At 31.6% G+C, this 16922-nt stretch overlaps 6 protein-coding genes across 6 annotated transcripts; all 6 read right to left on the reverse strand.

Moving 5' to 3' along the window:
• Nucleotides 1-6: 6 nt before the first annotated feature.
• LOC145962569 (odorant receptor 4-like) lies at nt 7-2099 on the reverse strand. Its single transcript, XM_083083761.1, has 5 exons — nt 1122-2099; nt 940-1039; nt 641-751; nt 253-408; nt 7-60 (listed from the first exon to the last, which is right to left on the reverse strand). The coding sequence occupies exons 1-5, from the start codon at nt 1928-1930 to the stop codon at nt 7-9; spliced, it is 1230 nt and encodes a 409-aa protein (XP_082939887.1). The 5' UTR covers nt 1931-2099.
• Nucleotides 2100-2449: 350 nt separating this feature from the next.
• On the reverse strand, nt 2450-4927 carry LOC145962525 (odorant receptor 10-like). The gene is made up of 5 exons (XM_083083653.1): nt 3783-4927; nt 3301-3400; nt 3096-3206; nt 2636-2791; nt 2450-2568 (listed from the first exon to the last, which is right to left on the reverse strand). Exons 1-5 carry the CDS (start codon nt 4583-4585, stop codon nt 2515-2517), a joined length of 1224 nt encoding a protein of 407 aa, XP_082939779.1. The 5' UTR covers nt 4586-4927; the 3' UTR covers nt 2450-2514.
• Nucleotides 4928-6162: 1235 nt separating this feature from the next.
• LOC145962673 (uncharacterized) lies at nt 6163-7735 on the reverse strand. The gene is made up of 4 exons (XM_083083917.1): nt 6997-7735; nt 6674-6773; nt 6475-6585; nt 6163-6332 (listed from the first exon to the last, which is right to left on the reverse strand). The coding sequence occupies exons 1-4, from the start codon at nt 7626-7628 to the stop codon at nt 6291-6293; spliced, it is 885 nt and encodes a 294-aa protein (XP_082940043.1). The 5' UTR covers nt 7629-7735; the 3' UTR covers nt 6163-6290.
• A 529-nt stretch (nt 7736-8264) lies between these two features.
• On the reverse strand, nt 8265-10385 carry LOC145969329 (odorant receptor 10-like). Its single transcript, XM_083095399.1, has 5 exons — nt 9592-10385; nt 9111-9210; nt 8915-9025; nt 8572-8727; nt 8265-8372 (listed from the first exon to the last, which is right to left on the reverse strand). The coding sequence occupies exons 1-5, from the start codon at nt 10383-10385 to the stop codon at nt 8319-8321; spliced, it is 1215 nt and encodes a 404-aa protein (XP_082951525.1). The 3' UTR covers nt 8265-8318.
• Nucleotides 10386-11630: 1245 nt separating this feature from the next.
• On the reverse strand, nt 11631-13771 carry LOC145962534 (odorant receptor 82a-like). The gene is made up of 5 exons (XM_083083666.1): nt 12955-13771; nt 12630-12729; nt 12425-12535; nt 12067-12222; nt 11631-11789 (listed from the first exon to the last, which is right to left on the reverse strand). The coding sequence occupies exons 1-5, from the start codon at nt 13758-13760 to the stop codon at nt 11739-11741; spliced, it is 1224 nt and encodes a 407-aa protein (XP_082939792.1). The 5' UTR covers nt 13761-13771; the 3' UTR covers nt 11631-11738.
• A 479-nt stretch (nt 13772-14250) lies between these two features.
• Nucleotides 14251-16721, reverse strand: LOC145962698 (odorant receptor 10-like). Its single transcript, XM_083083958.1, has 5 exons — nt 15742-16721; nt 15428-15527; nt 15117-15227; nt 14803-14958; nt 14251-14355 (listed from the first exon to the last, which is right to left on the reverse strand). The coding sequence occupies exons 1-5, from the start codon at nt 16539-16541 to the stop codon at nt 14296-14298; spliced, it is 1227 nt and encodes a 408-aa protein (XP_082940084.1). The 5' UTR covers nt 16542-16721; the 3' UTR covers nt 14251-14295.
• Nucleotides 16722-16922: the final 201 nt, after the last annotated feature.

The following is a 16922-nucleotide window of genomic DNA, read 5'->3' on the forward strand; positions in this document are numbered from 1 at the left end:
AATATTTTACTGTGTAACTGTTCGAAGCAAATTAAAGTATACCACAGATGTTTTAAGAACCTGAAAGCAGTATGAGCTTTAGAGATACATGAAACTATTAATGTAATAAAAATAAGTAAAAATGTAAAGTATATTTTCTAATATCCCGAATATAATCTTTCTATAAAAAATATGAATAGAAATAAATTATAATAATTATTAAAATATATTAATAATAAATTGAAGTATAAATAAATCCTCTATGAGACTTACAGTGCTAAAAGTATTCAGGGATAAATCGCAGAACTTGCCAGCCGTAAACTTGGGCGGATAATGAGACATTGTAATAATCAATATGAGATCGAGAGCTTTATGGCCAGACAAGTCGTACCAATTAACTTCATATGCGGCTGAAGCAATTTTGCTATACTAATAAAATGTATGTACATTATTATTCTACACATCATATAAATACTAATATATTATTCATTTTAATATGCAAAATTTTGTTTAACATTTGTAGTATGATTGTAATAATGCTAAAGTTGTGTCATGATTATTGCTCCTTTTTTGCAAATAAGATATGATTAAAGTAAAAAGATAATAATTCTTATTGTTAATAATATTATTATATATAAAGGAGAAAGATAAAGAGAGATACCTCTTCCACAATGAGCTCTCCAATATAACAAAATATTAGAAAATTGAACGGTAAAGCTATCAGTAGAATAAAGTATGTGAGGATTGCCACAGCATTATTATTTTCCCATTCCTGAGAAGGCAAATGTACAACTACATATTTATTATTTATCAATATAAAAGAGAAAAATATTTTTATCATTATAATTCATTATTATTATGATATTATTATGATTTTGAATATAAGAAACTACATGAATGATGAGAAAAACTGTGTGACTATCATTTAACACATTACTACAGTTATTACATTATTCTTACCGTCATGAAATAGTACTCAAGTAAACATATAATCAAAGTTGCAGCCACCAATTCCATCAAACATATTTCATGTAATATTTCCTCCACGTCGGTCGTAAATCTATAAACGCGCCATGAATCTATCCGAAAATCTAGAAGCACTCGTCGAAATTATTTAGAAATTTTTCCCATTTTCATCTCACCTTAGTACGCGCATATGATGCTTCGTTATTAGAATCAGACGTTTGCCCACGGTGGTGTTCTTGTTTTCTTTTCCGTCGACCAAATCGTCCAACAGCGTCATTAATATCTGCAGTTGTCCGCACGCGTGCGTCGCAAAAACCGCTGCCAAACTGCATGCCGCTGTTGTGACACTGTACTGGATCACAGCAGATAGGCAATGTAAGAGAAAGACGAGCTCATAGGCAGGACTTGCCTGAGAATCGAAGTAAATATCGTAGCCAGGATAAACCAGCGGTCTATTCGTGTAGCTGCCATTTGTCTTCGTCATGGATGACAGCGGCATAATCGTATGATAAGACATTCCACCGGTGTAAAGAAAGATCACGCACAACGTGGTGAGTCTGCGGCCCACTAGTGCGTTCCTCAGCATTATTTTGCGATGGTTCTGATATTGAATCACCTGCCAGTCGTGCTCGACATGCTCGATGCATCTTCCAATCTTCCAACCGCGCATTCCCAGGAAGCAATACTTTATTGCGGAAGTTAGGCAGAAGGCAACTGCACCGATGAACTTCAGCTTAATATTGATGTCTTTCTCGCGAAGTAGAGTATGTGGAGCGGAAGGTACAAGCACGAGACACAAAACGGAAAAGCATGCGAAGATTAGCGTTATCGAAAGCAGTTTCTCGTATTGCGACGAGCGGCCGTAAGCGAAATGCCAGATGCCGATCGGCTTCAGGATCCAACGACATAGCTGCATAGTAAAACGTATATCATCCTCGTAATGTACATTGTATATCTTATCCGGAAGTCGGGATCGATCGTGCATGCTGTCGTCCCTGAGGGTGTAAACGCCGACTGAAACACGCAGACGGCGGCGTCACGACGTCCGCGAGGCAACGCAAGCGCGGGGAATAATGATTCCGCGATCGCGTGCATGTGCGATTTATGCCTATCATGTGTAACAAAGTCACAAGATTACATGCGTATGCGAGGGGTTATCCCCTTTCTCGGTCATTGCATGTCCGAGGGTTCGATGATGACTGGAAGTGCGTAGGGATATGAAGTTCACGACGAGTTCTAACATAGTTTTGCGGATATATGCGTTTCCAGTATTTCCGTAGTGCGTAACGCAATATTGAAAGTATCGCAGATAAAGTATAAGTATGTGCGTTGAATTACCGTATATTTTATATTTATGTATAATCTATAATTTTATCGTGAACTTAATTAATTTTAAATTCACAGCTTCAATCCTGTTAATCAATTTCCTAAATTTATTTCTATTTATATATTTTCAACTTATATTTGTATAAATAATAATTTACTTAAAATGATGTGTTGACGAGTATTGATATGCTAACGTATATTTAATTTGTATTAAATCTATATTTTAGGAACAATAATGTCCTATTAGACGTAAAAAGTACGAAGTAAATTTAGATAAGCCATGGCTGCTTTCATAATCTGAAATGTTTCTTGTCTTTTATTTATATTATGCACGCGATAAATAGTTCTATTGTTATCTACTTACGCTGCAAAAACTGGCCAAAGATAATTCCATAAATTTTCCTGCTGTAAGTTTAAGCGTGGCATTGGACATGGACATTACTAATATTAAACCGAGCGCACCTTTATTCGGTAAATAATACCAGTTTATCATGTAAGATTTTATGCCAATTTGTGTACACTGTTAAAAAATTTGATTGATGCTTTTTATAGAAAATAATTCTTACGCAATTAGCGCAATTATTTATATCACATTAGATTTTTGTGATTAATGAAAAGTTTGGATTCCTTCTTATAAAAAATCAAATTTAATAAATTTAATATAATTAAATATTTTGACTTGAAAGAATTAATGATGAATTAATCGGAAAAATTAAATTTACATTAGTTTTTTTCGAGTTCCCAGATTAATTGCACTTTTAATTGAAATTGTAAATGTCAAATAATTCTTTATACTACAAGGCTTGTGTGATGTATTTAAGTACCTGTTCGGCAAGGAGTTCTCCAATATAACAAATAATAAATATATTGAACGTGAAAGATATAAGTAACGAGCAGAATGTCATCGTTCCTAAAGTTTCACGATGTTCCCATTCCTAAAAGACTAACATCAAAATGTCATGAACAAGAAACTGTTAGTTTTATATTACGTTATGTATCTAAAACATTTTCCGCGATTATATTTCGTACCGTCATCATATTGAATCCCAAGAAACATATATTGAGCGTACATCCAACTACATCCACGAAGAAAATCTCATTCAATAATTCCTCTGTACGAGTTATAAAACTGTAAATTACCTATTAATTAACTATAAAAACTATAGAGAAAAGTTGAAATATTTTCTTTTATTTCATTTGTAATAATATTGTTCATAATAGTTGAAATTATCAATAATAAAGATTTCTCTATATCAAAATTTTTATTCATTTTGTATATTAATATAATTACATATTAATATAAATATAATTATATATATTAACATTTTATATATTAATATAATTATTAATTTAAATATAATTTTATATATTAATTTAAATGAGAATTCTGATATTTTGTAGAGAAGTTTTTGTTTATCTACATAATTAATCTTCTTGCGCTTGCATATATTTTTCTTCATGTATAAATAGCGATTACAAGATATTAATACGGAAATTAATGTGCACGTTACCTTAATATTCTGATGTGATATTGTATAATGTCGCTGAGTCTTTCTTCAGGCGTCTTTCCACTCTTTCTTTCCTTTCCATCCGCAAGATTCTCCAGCTTTAGCATAAGAATCCGGAATTGACCGCAAGCGTGCATGACGAATACCGCAGCCAAACTGCAGACACCGATAGTGAGGGTGTAAATGGCGTAACCTGCTAGAGTTTGCGTGAACTGAGCGATCTCAAAAGACGGACTGGTCCGTGGATCGAGGAGGCCGCGGTAGATCGGGAAGGACAATAATCTCACTGTCTCGTTATCGATTATCTCCGTTCTTTTCGCGCAGAGTGGCATCAGTGTGGTATAAAAGAAGCCACCGGAATACATGAAGGCTGCGCTGACGAAAGAAAGCCATCTGCCAAACTTGGCATTGTCCAACATGATCTGTCGGTCCTTCTCGCGATTCAGTGTGATTCTATCCCAGTCTGCGCGAATGTGTCGAATGCATTCAGTGATGCGTTCGCTGCGGGCGATGAGAATATATTGTTTTACCACGGCCATTAGGAAGAAACTGATTGGACCGATCATTCTGATTTTCATATCAAGATCGCTGTCAACAAGAATGGTGCCGAGAGTGCACGGAACGAGCAAAAAACATATCAGGAAACAGCTGATCATTGACAAAATCACGCAGCTGATCTTCTCCATCGTGGTCTCGCAAAGTGTCAGAGGCCACGCGCCGACTGGTTTCAGGAACCATCGGTTCAGCTGGATGCTATAGTTCCATCCGTCCATAGTAGATTCGAGAGACTTTGAATGATTATACATGGTAAATGACTAAATCGTAACGGCACACGCAGTGTGCTGAGCTTGAGTGGACTGATCATGGGTCACGCGCATGTGCGTTTTCCGTCTACTTCTGGACACTCATGCGTCCGTGTATAAACGCAATTGATCCTTCCTACTTCGTCATTTTATTATTAATGAGACTTCAATAGGTTCTACTTTCTGGAACTTCATTGCGTGTTGCGTGCAGTCTTCTTGAGGGGATACAGATAAGGAAGTTTCAAATAGAATTCTGAGAATATTATTCATGATTGAAGGGGAATGCGTAATGTGTGTGTGGGGGTTCGTTTCCTGCTTCATATTTTTTTTGTAAATAGCAGACCATTTTCTACTTTATGTCTTTCATTCTGTACGTATGCTCATAGTAAGTACAGTAAAATAAATTTCTCTATTAAACTTCTAAAGGTTGACAAAAATATTTCTTGATATTACGTGATATATTAACGATAATTATGCAACGTAATGATATTCGATGAAAAAAATATATGATAACAAATTATGAATAGTGAAGCTTGTGTGTGATTTACTTTGATAAATGAAATATTTCTATATATTTAATAATCTATAAAATAATAATCTATAATAATCTATAATAATCTACAAAATCGAATTTAAAAAAGTATTTATATCTAATATTATATTTAATATATAATTATTTATATTTATATTAAATATTAAAGACTTTACTTTTTTAAAATTATATGTAATATAATGTAATTATAAGTTACATGAATAATTATAATATATTTTTATGTTACAAAATTCATCAGTCTTTAGAAAATTACGCATATTTATTCGAGGATTAAAATTTATATTGAAAATTTACGTAAATTTTTATTAACAATAAATGAAAATATTACTTTAGAAGATTATACTTTTTTAATTTGACGCGTCGAAAAATGTGTGCTTTATTCAAAATAGAAAAATATTACATAATAAATTTATTAAATCTCTATATTTGTTATTTTATAATAAATTGTCTATATTGTATTGTTTTTGACTATGATTTCACTATGATATTGTGTTATTATTTATGTAATTAATGTTCGAAGTATGTTTAAATATGCTAATGCAGATTTAATTACCTGAAATAATTAAAAATTACACATTTACTTAAAAGGAACTCATTACTTTGAAAAATATATTCATAGTTCTAAATATTCATATATTATATTAATAAATATATCAAATATACTGTAGCATAATATATACGTACAATATATTTAAATTATGTAGATATTTGTTCGAATATAAATTATGTGAAAAAATGTTGCCTATATACATAAAGCATTTTTTCATACGATTTATATTTCGAAAAACATATATCTGTAGAATTAGAATATATTGTATATATGTACATTATATTATCGTGTATGTATGGTATACTTTTTATGTAATATTTAAATATTTAAAAGTATAGATATGTATTTTAAATATGTAAATTAAATATGTATATTAAGTATAAATATGTATTTTAAATATTTAAAAGTATAAATATGTATTTTTCAAAGAGATATAAAATAAATAATATATCTTTGCATCACTCACATCACCGAAAGTAGAAAATGAGAGCTGAACAATGTTTCCAGCAGTAATTTTAAGAGCAGTGTTGGATCTTAAAATTATCAAAACGAGTCCGAGAGCTGTTTTCCCAGGCAAGAGATACCAATTCGTCATATAAGCAGATTTACCAACTTGTTCGCCCTATTAAAGGCTGTTTTATATACACCTATATACCATTATAATGCAATTGAAGAGATTCCAACACTCTTTCGTTTCAATAAATCATGATTATATGAATTATATGGTATTATTTCTTTTTTTTATAGCATAAAACTTTCTATTTTTACTTTTAATTTATGAAATATTACCTGCTCGGAAAGGATCTCCCCGATGTAACAAAATATAAAAATATTAAAAGTAACCGAAGTTAATATTATACAATATGAAATAATATTCTGTTTGTTATCTTGTACCCAATCCTAAAAAGAATGTTAAGGATATATATACGAAATCAAAGGGAAATAAATAATAAAATGAAAATAAATATTATGAAATATATATCCATACCATAATGCAATAATATCCTAAAAGACATATGTGCATCGTACATCCGACTAATTCTACGAGACATATTATATTCGTAATTCTCTCTGTACGAGATACAAGACTGCAAATATAAATATACTTTATTATAATTCTAATCTTCCTATTTATCTTATAATTCTTGTTCGATTGAATTTTGCATAAAATTTATATTGAAAAAATTTTCTTATATTAATTCTTTAGTATTACTTTAGAATTAAATTTATGATTCAGACATGACATAAAATATCAGAAAATATCATATATACATATATATATATATATATGTAACAAAAATAACAGCTTACCTCAGAACTCTCAGATGATGCTTCACAATGATGGCGAATCTTTGCCTCATAGAATGTCTCTCTTCATTTTGTTCGTCCACAAGATTGTCTAACGAGGACATTAAAATTTTCAGCTGGCCGCACGCATGCATCACGAAAACTGCCGCGAGGCCACATGCGGCGACTGTGATGGAATTGACGACAAAGGTGGAGAAGCACTGTAGAAAGAATACGAATTCGTACGCCGGACTGAAATGCGCGTTCAGGATCTTGCTATAGAAGGGATAAGGTAATGCGCGAACTATCACACTGCTATTTTCCATGTATAAAACATCCTTGGAGAATCCTCGCGCGACGTTGTACGAAAACACACCACTATGCATGAACACGGCGCAGAAACCGGCGATAAATCTACCTATCTTAGCGTTTCTCAGCATTAGCTGCCGATCTTCGATTTTTTTAATAAGCCGCCAATCTGTTTTTACGTGTTTTATGCAGCGGCTTATGTCATCGACATGCATTAACAGACAGGAATAATTTATCATTGCCATGAACCAGAAGGTGAGAGGACCGAAGCTACGTAACTTGTCCTCGAAGGTCTCCTGCGACTCCATAAAGATACTCAGACCACTCGGTATCATGATGGCGATCATCAGAAAGTAGCATATGAATATCAGAAATTTAGAAAGGGCCTTTTCAACGATCGAAATATCGGTAGACCGTGGCCATAGATTAATCGCCTTGAGAATCCAACGTATTATTTGAATACTATATTCGTTGTCGACTAAGTACGTAGATGCAACAATATCAGGATTATTCATGGAATCGTGTCCCATGATTTTCTGACGAAGGTAGCTAGTTTACTGAGCTATCCCTTTGTTGTTGTACACAGTAGAAACAGTCAGCGCGTGCGCAGACATTGAACGGCACATAATGCGCAAGGTAGTCTTTATCCATGTATTATTGTGTATTATTGTGGTCATGTGCAATATTGCCGCGGCAACAGGTAGAAAACAGCGTAATCGATACTTGAAGTTTCGTGCATCGAGTATTAGTTTTGAGCGTGCAGTTATATTGTAGCATGATCATGATTTATCAAAGAATAAAATAAAATAATTAATTTTATTAACACAATTATATACAGTAAAGTATATATTGCAAATTTAAAAAAGCGAACAAATGTCTAAATTTTACTTTGAAAACAGAGAAAAATATCACATAATATTCTCACAGAAATATCATTATTATTTAATTATTTAATCACTTACTAATCTGTACTTAAATATTATTCGCTATTTATAATTTTTCTATTTAATATATAAAAAAATTATTAATAATAATATTTACGTAATAAGAGTACGAAGTATGTTTAAATATGCTAATGCAGATTTAATTACCTGAAACAATTATAAGTCATGTTGTCGTTTTAAAGAATATATTTATTCAACTAATAAAAGAAAGAAAAATTAATTTTAAAATAATCCATTTATTTTTGAAGAATCTATATTATATATCTATATTATATCTACATAAAATGTTACTCATGTAACAATTACATATCTATTTAAATCGAGAGATACATTTTCGTATACTTACATTACCAAAGGTAGAAAGGGAAAGTTCAATCATTTTTCCAGCAGTAATTTTGACCACGATGCTAGAACGTAAAATTATCAAAACAAAACCGAGAGCACTGTTTCCAGGTAATAAATACCAATTTGTCATATAGGCGGTTTCGCCAATTTGATCGCACTATTATAATCCATTTTATACATCTGTTACGATTAAATCGGAAAATACGTTCGCGGCAGTATAGCATTTTAATGAAATTTAAATACGAAATTAATTATTTTGTTCTGGATTATGCAATTTCTTATTAATCGCAAAAGAAATATTTGATATATTTTTGATTTTTTATATACGGTGCCATTACAGTTACCTGCTCTGAAAGGATCTCTCCGATGTAACAAAATATAAAAATATTGAAAGTAACAGAGATCAATATTATAACATACGCCACTATACCTTCTTTGCTATCTTGATTCCATTCCTGAAAAAGATTAGTTAACTTATTCAAAAAAATAAATAAAACGAATGGTAAATATTTCACGATGAATTTCATGATGTGCACCTACCAATATACAATAATAACCCAAAAGGCACATATGCATTGTGCATCCCCCTATTTCCACAAGACAAACAACATTTGTAATTTTTTCTATGTGAGACACGAAGCTAAAAAGATATTTAGGAATAAATGCACTATAATAATTAATTATTTGCACACTTTTTTTCATATACATATGAATGATTTACATATTGTATTAAGACGTACATTTCAGAACATATTTCAATGAATAAGGTTAATGTATTAATCAATATCTGATACATTATTAATTCAAAAATAAAAGATAAGTAAATCCGTTTTAATTATGTAATATAAAAAAATTTGTTAGAAATTTTACTAAAAATCTGATTAATAGAAATTTCTGATTAATAGAATTTTACTAAAAATCTGATTAAGAAACTATTTAGCTTTTATAAGGCTATAAAAGATAAATTTAAATTTCGCGAAAAAAAATTAAAATCTAATTAAATTATTCATTTATTTCTCACCTAAGTACCTTCAAATGATGCTCAACGACTATTGCGAATTTTTGCTGTGAAAAATCTCTCTTTTCATTTTCGTCAATAAAATTATTTAATAAGGACATTAGAATCTTTAATTGACCACAGGCATGCATTACGAAGACGGAGGTGACACAGCAACTGGCTATCACTATGGAATTTACTACAAATGTGGATAAACATTGTATCGTAAACATTATCTCGTACGCCGGGCTTCTCGTAGTATCCAAAATCTTATCATAGAATGCAAAAGGCAGGGAATGCACTGACACGTTATCGGCGATAGTCTTGTTTAACGTCATTGCTTGGAAGATACTGTAAGAGAACACCCCGCTATGCACGAAAATCGCAGAAAATATCGCGATGAAACGACCGATCTTGGCACTCTTCAACATTATTTCTCGCTCCTCGATTTTTGTCACGGCCCGCCAATCTGATTCGATGTGTTCGATACATCGACGTATGTCACCGACATGCATCAGCAATGAGCAGTATTTGAGACTTGCGAGTGCCCAATTGCTGAGAGGTCCGAAATCGTGTACCTTGGCCTCCACGTCCTTGGTCTCATCGAGGAAAATAGCCAATGCACAAGGTATTAAAGTACTGATAATGAGAAAAATGCACAATAGCAGTAACACCATCGACAGAATCCTTTCCTTGATTGAGTTCGATACTGGCCAGATGCTTATCGGCCTCAAAAGCCAACGAATCGGCTGTATGCTATACTCCTTGTCCTCTATGTAGTTAAATATGATCGGAACATGTTGCAGAGAACTTTTCATGTTCGCTTCGCAAGCGCACGAATACAATTGAGCAGACTAACCAAAAAAAAAAGAAACGGTGGACGATAGTCATAGAATAACGCGTGCGCATTTTGCAGACTATACTTTCGAATAATACACACGGTTGTTGAGCAATCGATATTTACGGTGATAACAAATTCAAGCAGCGATGAGTTTATTGCATGACAGCTGATTAAACGCAATAACAGCTGGGTCACGCAATTCGTTCACGCATTCATTCTGTTGACGGAATTATTTTATTGTGTCGATAAAATAATTTTATTATGTTTTATTTTCTGCATCTTTATTTAAAAAAATGTAATAAAAATCTTTGGCATTATTATTGATATTGTCTATTAGTTCTATTTTATTTATTAATTTTATTGATTCAAAACAGCATTCAGAAATTGATTAATATAATAAATCTGCGCTTCGATCGGCCTCAAAAGAAGAAAGTGAGAAGAAGAATAGTTTTTTATAATTGATACAACAAATGAAATTTGTATTACCAAAATTGGATAGTCAATTCTTTTAGACTGCAAAGTATTTGAGTTGTAAGTTTATACCCTCTCACAAATCTTATTTATAGTGCTGATTATCAAATTTAAATTGCATTAGATATACGATTATATAATTATTACAATTATTTATTAAATTTTTTTCTATTTGGAAAAATATTCCATCTGTAGTATATGCAAAATATTAAATTCAATATTTTGTTTTACTTGTCATGATTTATACTATACTTTACGCCAATAATTTGTAGTAAATTTGTATATCCCAAAGAATTTTTAATATTATTCGAAATAATAATGTCCCTATTTGCTGCCATAATATTTGATTTACTATTTCAAAACTTGAAACTTCAAATCAAGCAATTAAATGTCACATGTAATTTTTTATTTATTATACGATGATATATATTTGTTACCCACATCGCCACAAATTAATGTATTGTATTTTAATTATTAATGTTTTCAAAATCAAGATGTGTGTTTCAAACATATTTTTGTATTAATTAAATTAGTAATTACTTTTGATTGCTAATGAAACTAAAACCTTATGTATATATACACACACACACACACACACACACACACACACACACACACACACATACACACACACACACACACATATATCTTATAAAAAATCTTAATATTTTTAATTTTAAAATCAACTTCTCTTAATATATTGCAAAATGCAGATACTGCCAAAGTTATCATGAAAAATAATTAATATGAGTATAATATATAATATAGTTTATTTTATTTATTACATATTTTTGCTATTTTTCAAATCACATCTGTACTCTGTACAAAATATATTTATGTTTTCTAAATTTTATTTAGTTTACGTCATCGTTCTTAAAATATTTAAATATACCACAGAAGTCTTAATTACCTGAAACAAGAACAACTCTCCTTCCTATTTATGGTACAATTAATCGCACTTCGATAAATTTAACATTAGAGCATGAGGATTAATGTTAAACGTGAGTGAATATGGCTCCGAAATAATAAAAGATTAATAAGGAGAACAAATAAGAATAAATAGGAGAAAGATATGAAGGAATATACGTTGTAATAATTTATTAATATAAAAAATTAGTATAAAAAAATGTATTAAACTTTTATTAATACAATATCCCATTTATAAGTGCAATATATGTTTTACTTACATCACCAAAAGTCGTAATAGACAATTGAAATAATTTTCCAGCAGTTATCTTGATAACATTACTCGATCGCGCTATTATCAAAACGAGACCAAGGGCAGTTTTGTGCGGTAAATCATACCAATTAGTCATATAGGCCTTTTCGCCGACATTTTTGCACTAATAAATAAATAAAAATATTTCAAAGCTTTTTATAATCATTTTCTAAAAAATGAAGAAAATTAAGAACATTATTTTAGAAAATAAAAAAATGTTAATGCAATCAGCAATTTAATTACCTAATGTTGCCGACTACTTTTATATATAAGCAAGTATCTAACAACTGCATATTTAAAAATTTATCATAAATTTAGGATATTACCTGTTCCGTGAGAATCTCACCAATGTAACAAAATATAAAAATATTAAAAGCCATAGATACATATACAACAATATATGACGTTATTTTTGCTGCATCAAAATCACTCCAATTCTATGAAATCGGAGACATTACATTTAACATTCTATACATAAACAAATAAAAGTCTGCTATAATATATATTCACCTTTTTAAATCTTTAGCGTACCGTAATAGAATAATATGCAAGCAAACACATATTCATCGTGCATCCCACCAATTCTACGAGGCAGATATTTTGCATAATATTTTCCATGCGCGATATAAAACTGAAACGTATGAGATCCAAGGCAGTTTTCTTTAATAAAGGAAATATCTGTGTCCACATTGTTCAACATAAATATATATATTTTCCATATAAAATATAGAAATAAAAATATTTTATTTAATATAGAAATGCTTAGTTAGATTGTGATTGAAAAGAATTTTTATCTATGATATAAAGGACGCGCTAACATCTCGGATCATCGAATCTCGATATTTAAATAAAATACCTCAGCACTCTTAAATGATGCTCCACGATAGCAGCCAGCTTTTGTTCAGCATACTCGTTTCCCTTGTCCTCATCCGCAACGAGATTATTTAACCATGAGAATAACATGTTGAGTTGACCGTAAGCGTGCATCGCAAAAACTGCAGCAAGACTGCAAGCGCCCACCGTAATCGAATTCACTATAAAACATGATAATAGCTCCACGGCTAGCATAATCTCATTTGCAGGACTGAATCTTGTGTCTATAAATTTGGTGTAAATCGGACAAGTCATCGGGTGCATCGATGTCGTTACGTTGCCCACGAGGATAGTAATAGATGTCATCGCTTTGGCTATGACAAAAAGGAACGTCCCGCTCTGCATAAATACCGCACAGAATCCGGCGATGAAACGACCGATCTTGGCGTATCGTAGCATCACTTCTTGATCGTCGATCCTTCGAACCAGCCTCCAATCCATCTCCATATGTCGCACGCATTCGCGGATGTCGTCGCTGCGCGTAAGAAGCAACCAGTAATTAATGGTACCCATGATCCAGTGACTCAGCGGACCCATGGCGCTTAGTTTTATTTGAATATCTTTCTCCTCTAATGATACGTATAACAAACACGGCACCATGATGATTATTATCAGGAACAAACAAGCAAGAACATGCGCCAGCAAAGAGATCCTTTCGGTCGTGGATTTGCGTTCCTGTGGCCAGGCGGCAATCGGTATCAGGAACCAACGAGTCAGTTGAAGACTATAATCGTTATTGTTTTTATGTGTAAGTTTTATGCTCATTGGCACACGCTCGGAGCACGTCATGATTGTTTCGCGGAGACGCACAATGCACTGACTATAATGGGTGATGCACTGGAATTATGTTCGAACGGGCGCGTGCGCGAATCTTTGGTGAACGTATAGGGTTGTGCTTTCCGAGAGAGACGCATGCTTGATCAATAATTATTGCTCGCGGAAGTGTAACATTGATTGTTTAAGATAACACATGGGAAACATATGACAGATATAAGTCTTTTGTTAATTCTCTCTCACAGTTATGTGTAAATGTGCAATTTGCAATACTATATACGTAAAACATATTAAAGAAAAATATTATTTGGTTTAATACATAATATCTTGCAATTGTAAATCTTGTGTGTGAATATGTGTGTAGCAAATATAATTTAGATTTAACGTTATTGTTTAGAAAATATGTTTTAGATAACGTGCAAATCTCTTACAGTTTTAACATTGTTATAAATATTGCATAACATAATTTATTTCATTTATTGATTTCTATCTATCATATCTACGTTCTGTATAAAATTTTTATTAGATTTTTAAATATAATCAATATTGTTCATGCAGAGGGACTCATCGTTCGTAACATATTCAAATATACCACGGAAGTCTTAACTATCTGAAATGGCAATATATCTCTTTCTTATAGAATGTAGATTAGTAATTTCGAAAGTTATAAAATTAATTAAAAATAATATGTATTAAAAATTGAGTGGCTCAAATGTTAATAATATAAGTTCGTCCAAACTCGATTTCGAATTATTAGTAGAGACAATGCAATCATCGATCAATATAACTATATTGTATTCGTTTATTTTCAAAGTCAAGTAAATTACACAATTAAATCACTTTTATTAATATTTATGTACAAGGCAAACACAAAAATCTGTTTCGCAAGCTTTTGTTTTTCGAATTCGTATTATTTAGAATTTGAGTCACTCAATAAGAAAATAACCGATAAAAAATTTTTACAATAATTTATAATAGAAATAAATAGAAAATAAATATATACAATATATTACATTTTTATTAATGTTTATAAGTGCGATATATGTATAGTACTTACGTCACCGAAAGTTGCGATAGACAATTGAAATAATTTTCCAGCAGTTAATCTGATAACATTATTTGACCGTGCTATTATCAAAACAAGCCCAAGAGCAGTTTCGTGTGGTAATTCGTACCAATTAATCATATATGCCTTTTCACCAACATTTTTGCACTAATAAATTTAAATTAAAAAAATTTTTTTATTGATTAGGAATATAAAAGTATTCTAGAAACATAATAAAATATAAATTACGATTTATCTTTAAAATTGCTTACTTTTAATTTATTGCATACTCATTAATTACATTGAACTTGAATTCAAATTATTACCTGTTCTGTGAGAGTCTCACCGATGTAACAAAATACGAAAATATTGAAAGCCATAGATAGGTATATAATGACAAGTGATATCAATTTTCCTGCATCAAATATATTCCAGTTCTATAAAGATAAAAATTAATAATTAGAAAATAATGAAGAATTAAGCCTCTTTTTAATATTTATACTAAATATATATATATATATATATATATATATATATATAATTATTAAAAATTTCATAAATACAAAGACATTTCATAAATAACAAAAAAAAATTATAAAATGTGATCACATATTCACCTTTCTAATTTTTAGCATACCGTAATAAAGTAATATGCAAGTAAACACATATTTATTGTACATCCCACCAATTCCACGAGGCAAATATTTTGCATAATATTTTCCATACGCGATATAAAACTGAAATGTATATGAAATCCAACGCGGTTTTCTTTAACGAAGGAAATATCTATATTCCACTTTGTTCAACATAAATATATTTCATATACAAATAAAAATATTATTTGAATATAGAAATGTTTAATCAGATTGTGATTATTATAGAATTGTTATCAATAATACACACGACGAACGCGCGCAAATGTAGTCAAATTTCGATACTTAAATAAAGTACCTCAGTACTCTTAAATGATGCTCCACTATAGCAGCCAGTTTCTGATCAGCATATTCGTTTTCCTCATCCGCAACGAGTTTATTTAACCACGAGAATAGCATATTGAGTTGACCGTAAGCGTGCATCGCGAAAACAGCAGCGAGACTACAAGCGCCTACCGTAATCGAATTCACTATAAAACACGATAGTAGCTCCACAGCTAGCATGATCTCATTTGCAGGACTGAATCTCGTGTCTATAAATTTGGTGTAAATCGGACAAGTCATCGGGTGCATCGATGTCGTTACATTGCCCACGAGAATAGTAATAGATGTCATCGCTTTGGCTACGACAAAAAGCAACGTTCCGCTCTGCATAAACACCGCACAAAATCCGGCGATGAAACGACCAATCTTGGCGTATCGTAGCATCACTTCTTGGTCGTCGATCCTTCGAACAAGCTTCCAATCCGTCTCCATGTGTCGCACGCATTCGCGAATATCCTCGCTGCGCATAAGTAGCAGCCAGTAATTAATGGTACCCATGATCCAGTGACTCAGCGGACCCATAACACTTAACTTCATCTGGATATCTTTCTCCTCTAATGATACGTATAACAAACACGGCATCATGATAATTATTATCAGGGATAAGCAAGCGAGAATATGTGCCTGTAAAGAGACCCTGTCGATCGTCGATGTACATATTCGTGGCCAGGCGGCGATCGGCGTTAAGAACCAACGAGTCAATTGAAGACTATAATCGTTATTGTTCTTATATGTAAGTTTGATGCTTGTTGGTATACGCTCGGAGTATGTCATGATTGTTTCGCGGAGACGCACAATGCACTGACTATGATGGGTGATGCACTGGAATTATGTTCGAACGGGCGCGTGCGCGAATCTTTGGTGAACGTATAGGGTTGTGCTTTCCGAGAGAGACGCATGTCTGATCGATAATTATAATACTCAGAAATATAGCATTGACTGTTTAAGAATGGAGAACACACAGGAAACATGGTAAATCTTTCTGTTAATTTTCTGTCAATTGTATGTAAATACGTAATTTGCAACACGATATACGTAAGACATATTTAAGAAAAATATTACTTCATAACATATAATATCTTGCAATTACGAATTACGTTGAATATAATATAATTTAGATTTGCGTATGTATTAAACATAAATGTTTTACTAGAA

This window comes from Camponotus vicinus, unplaced genomic scaffold (genome assembly GCF_025532165.1).
Source record: "Camponotus vicinus isolate PSW18456_S1 unplaced genomic scaffold, iyCamVici1.0 SCAF_1, whole genome shotgun sequence".
Lineage (NCBI taxonomy): Eukaryota > Metazoa > Arthropoda > Insecta > Hymenoptera > Formicidae > Camponotus > Camponotus vicinus.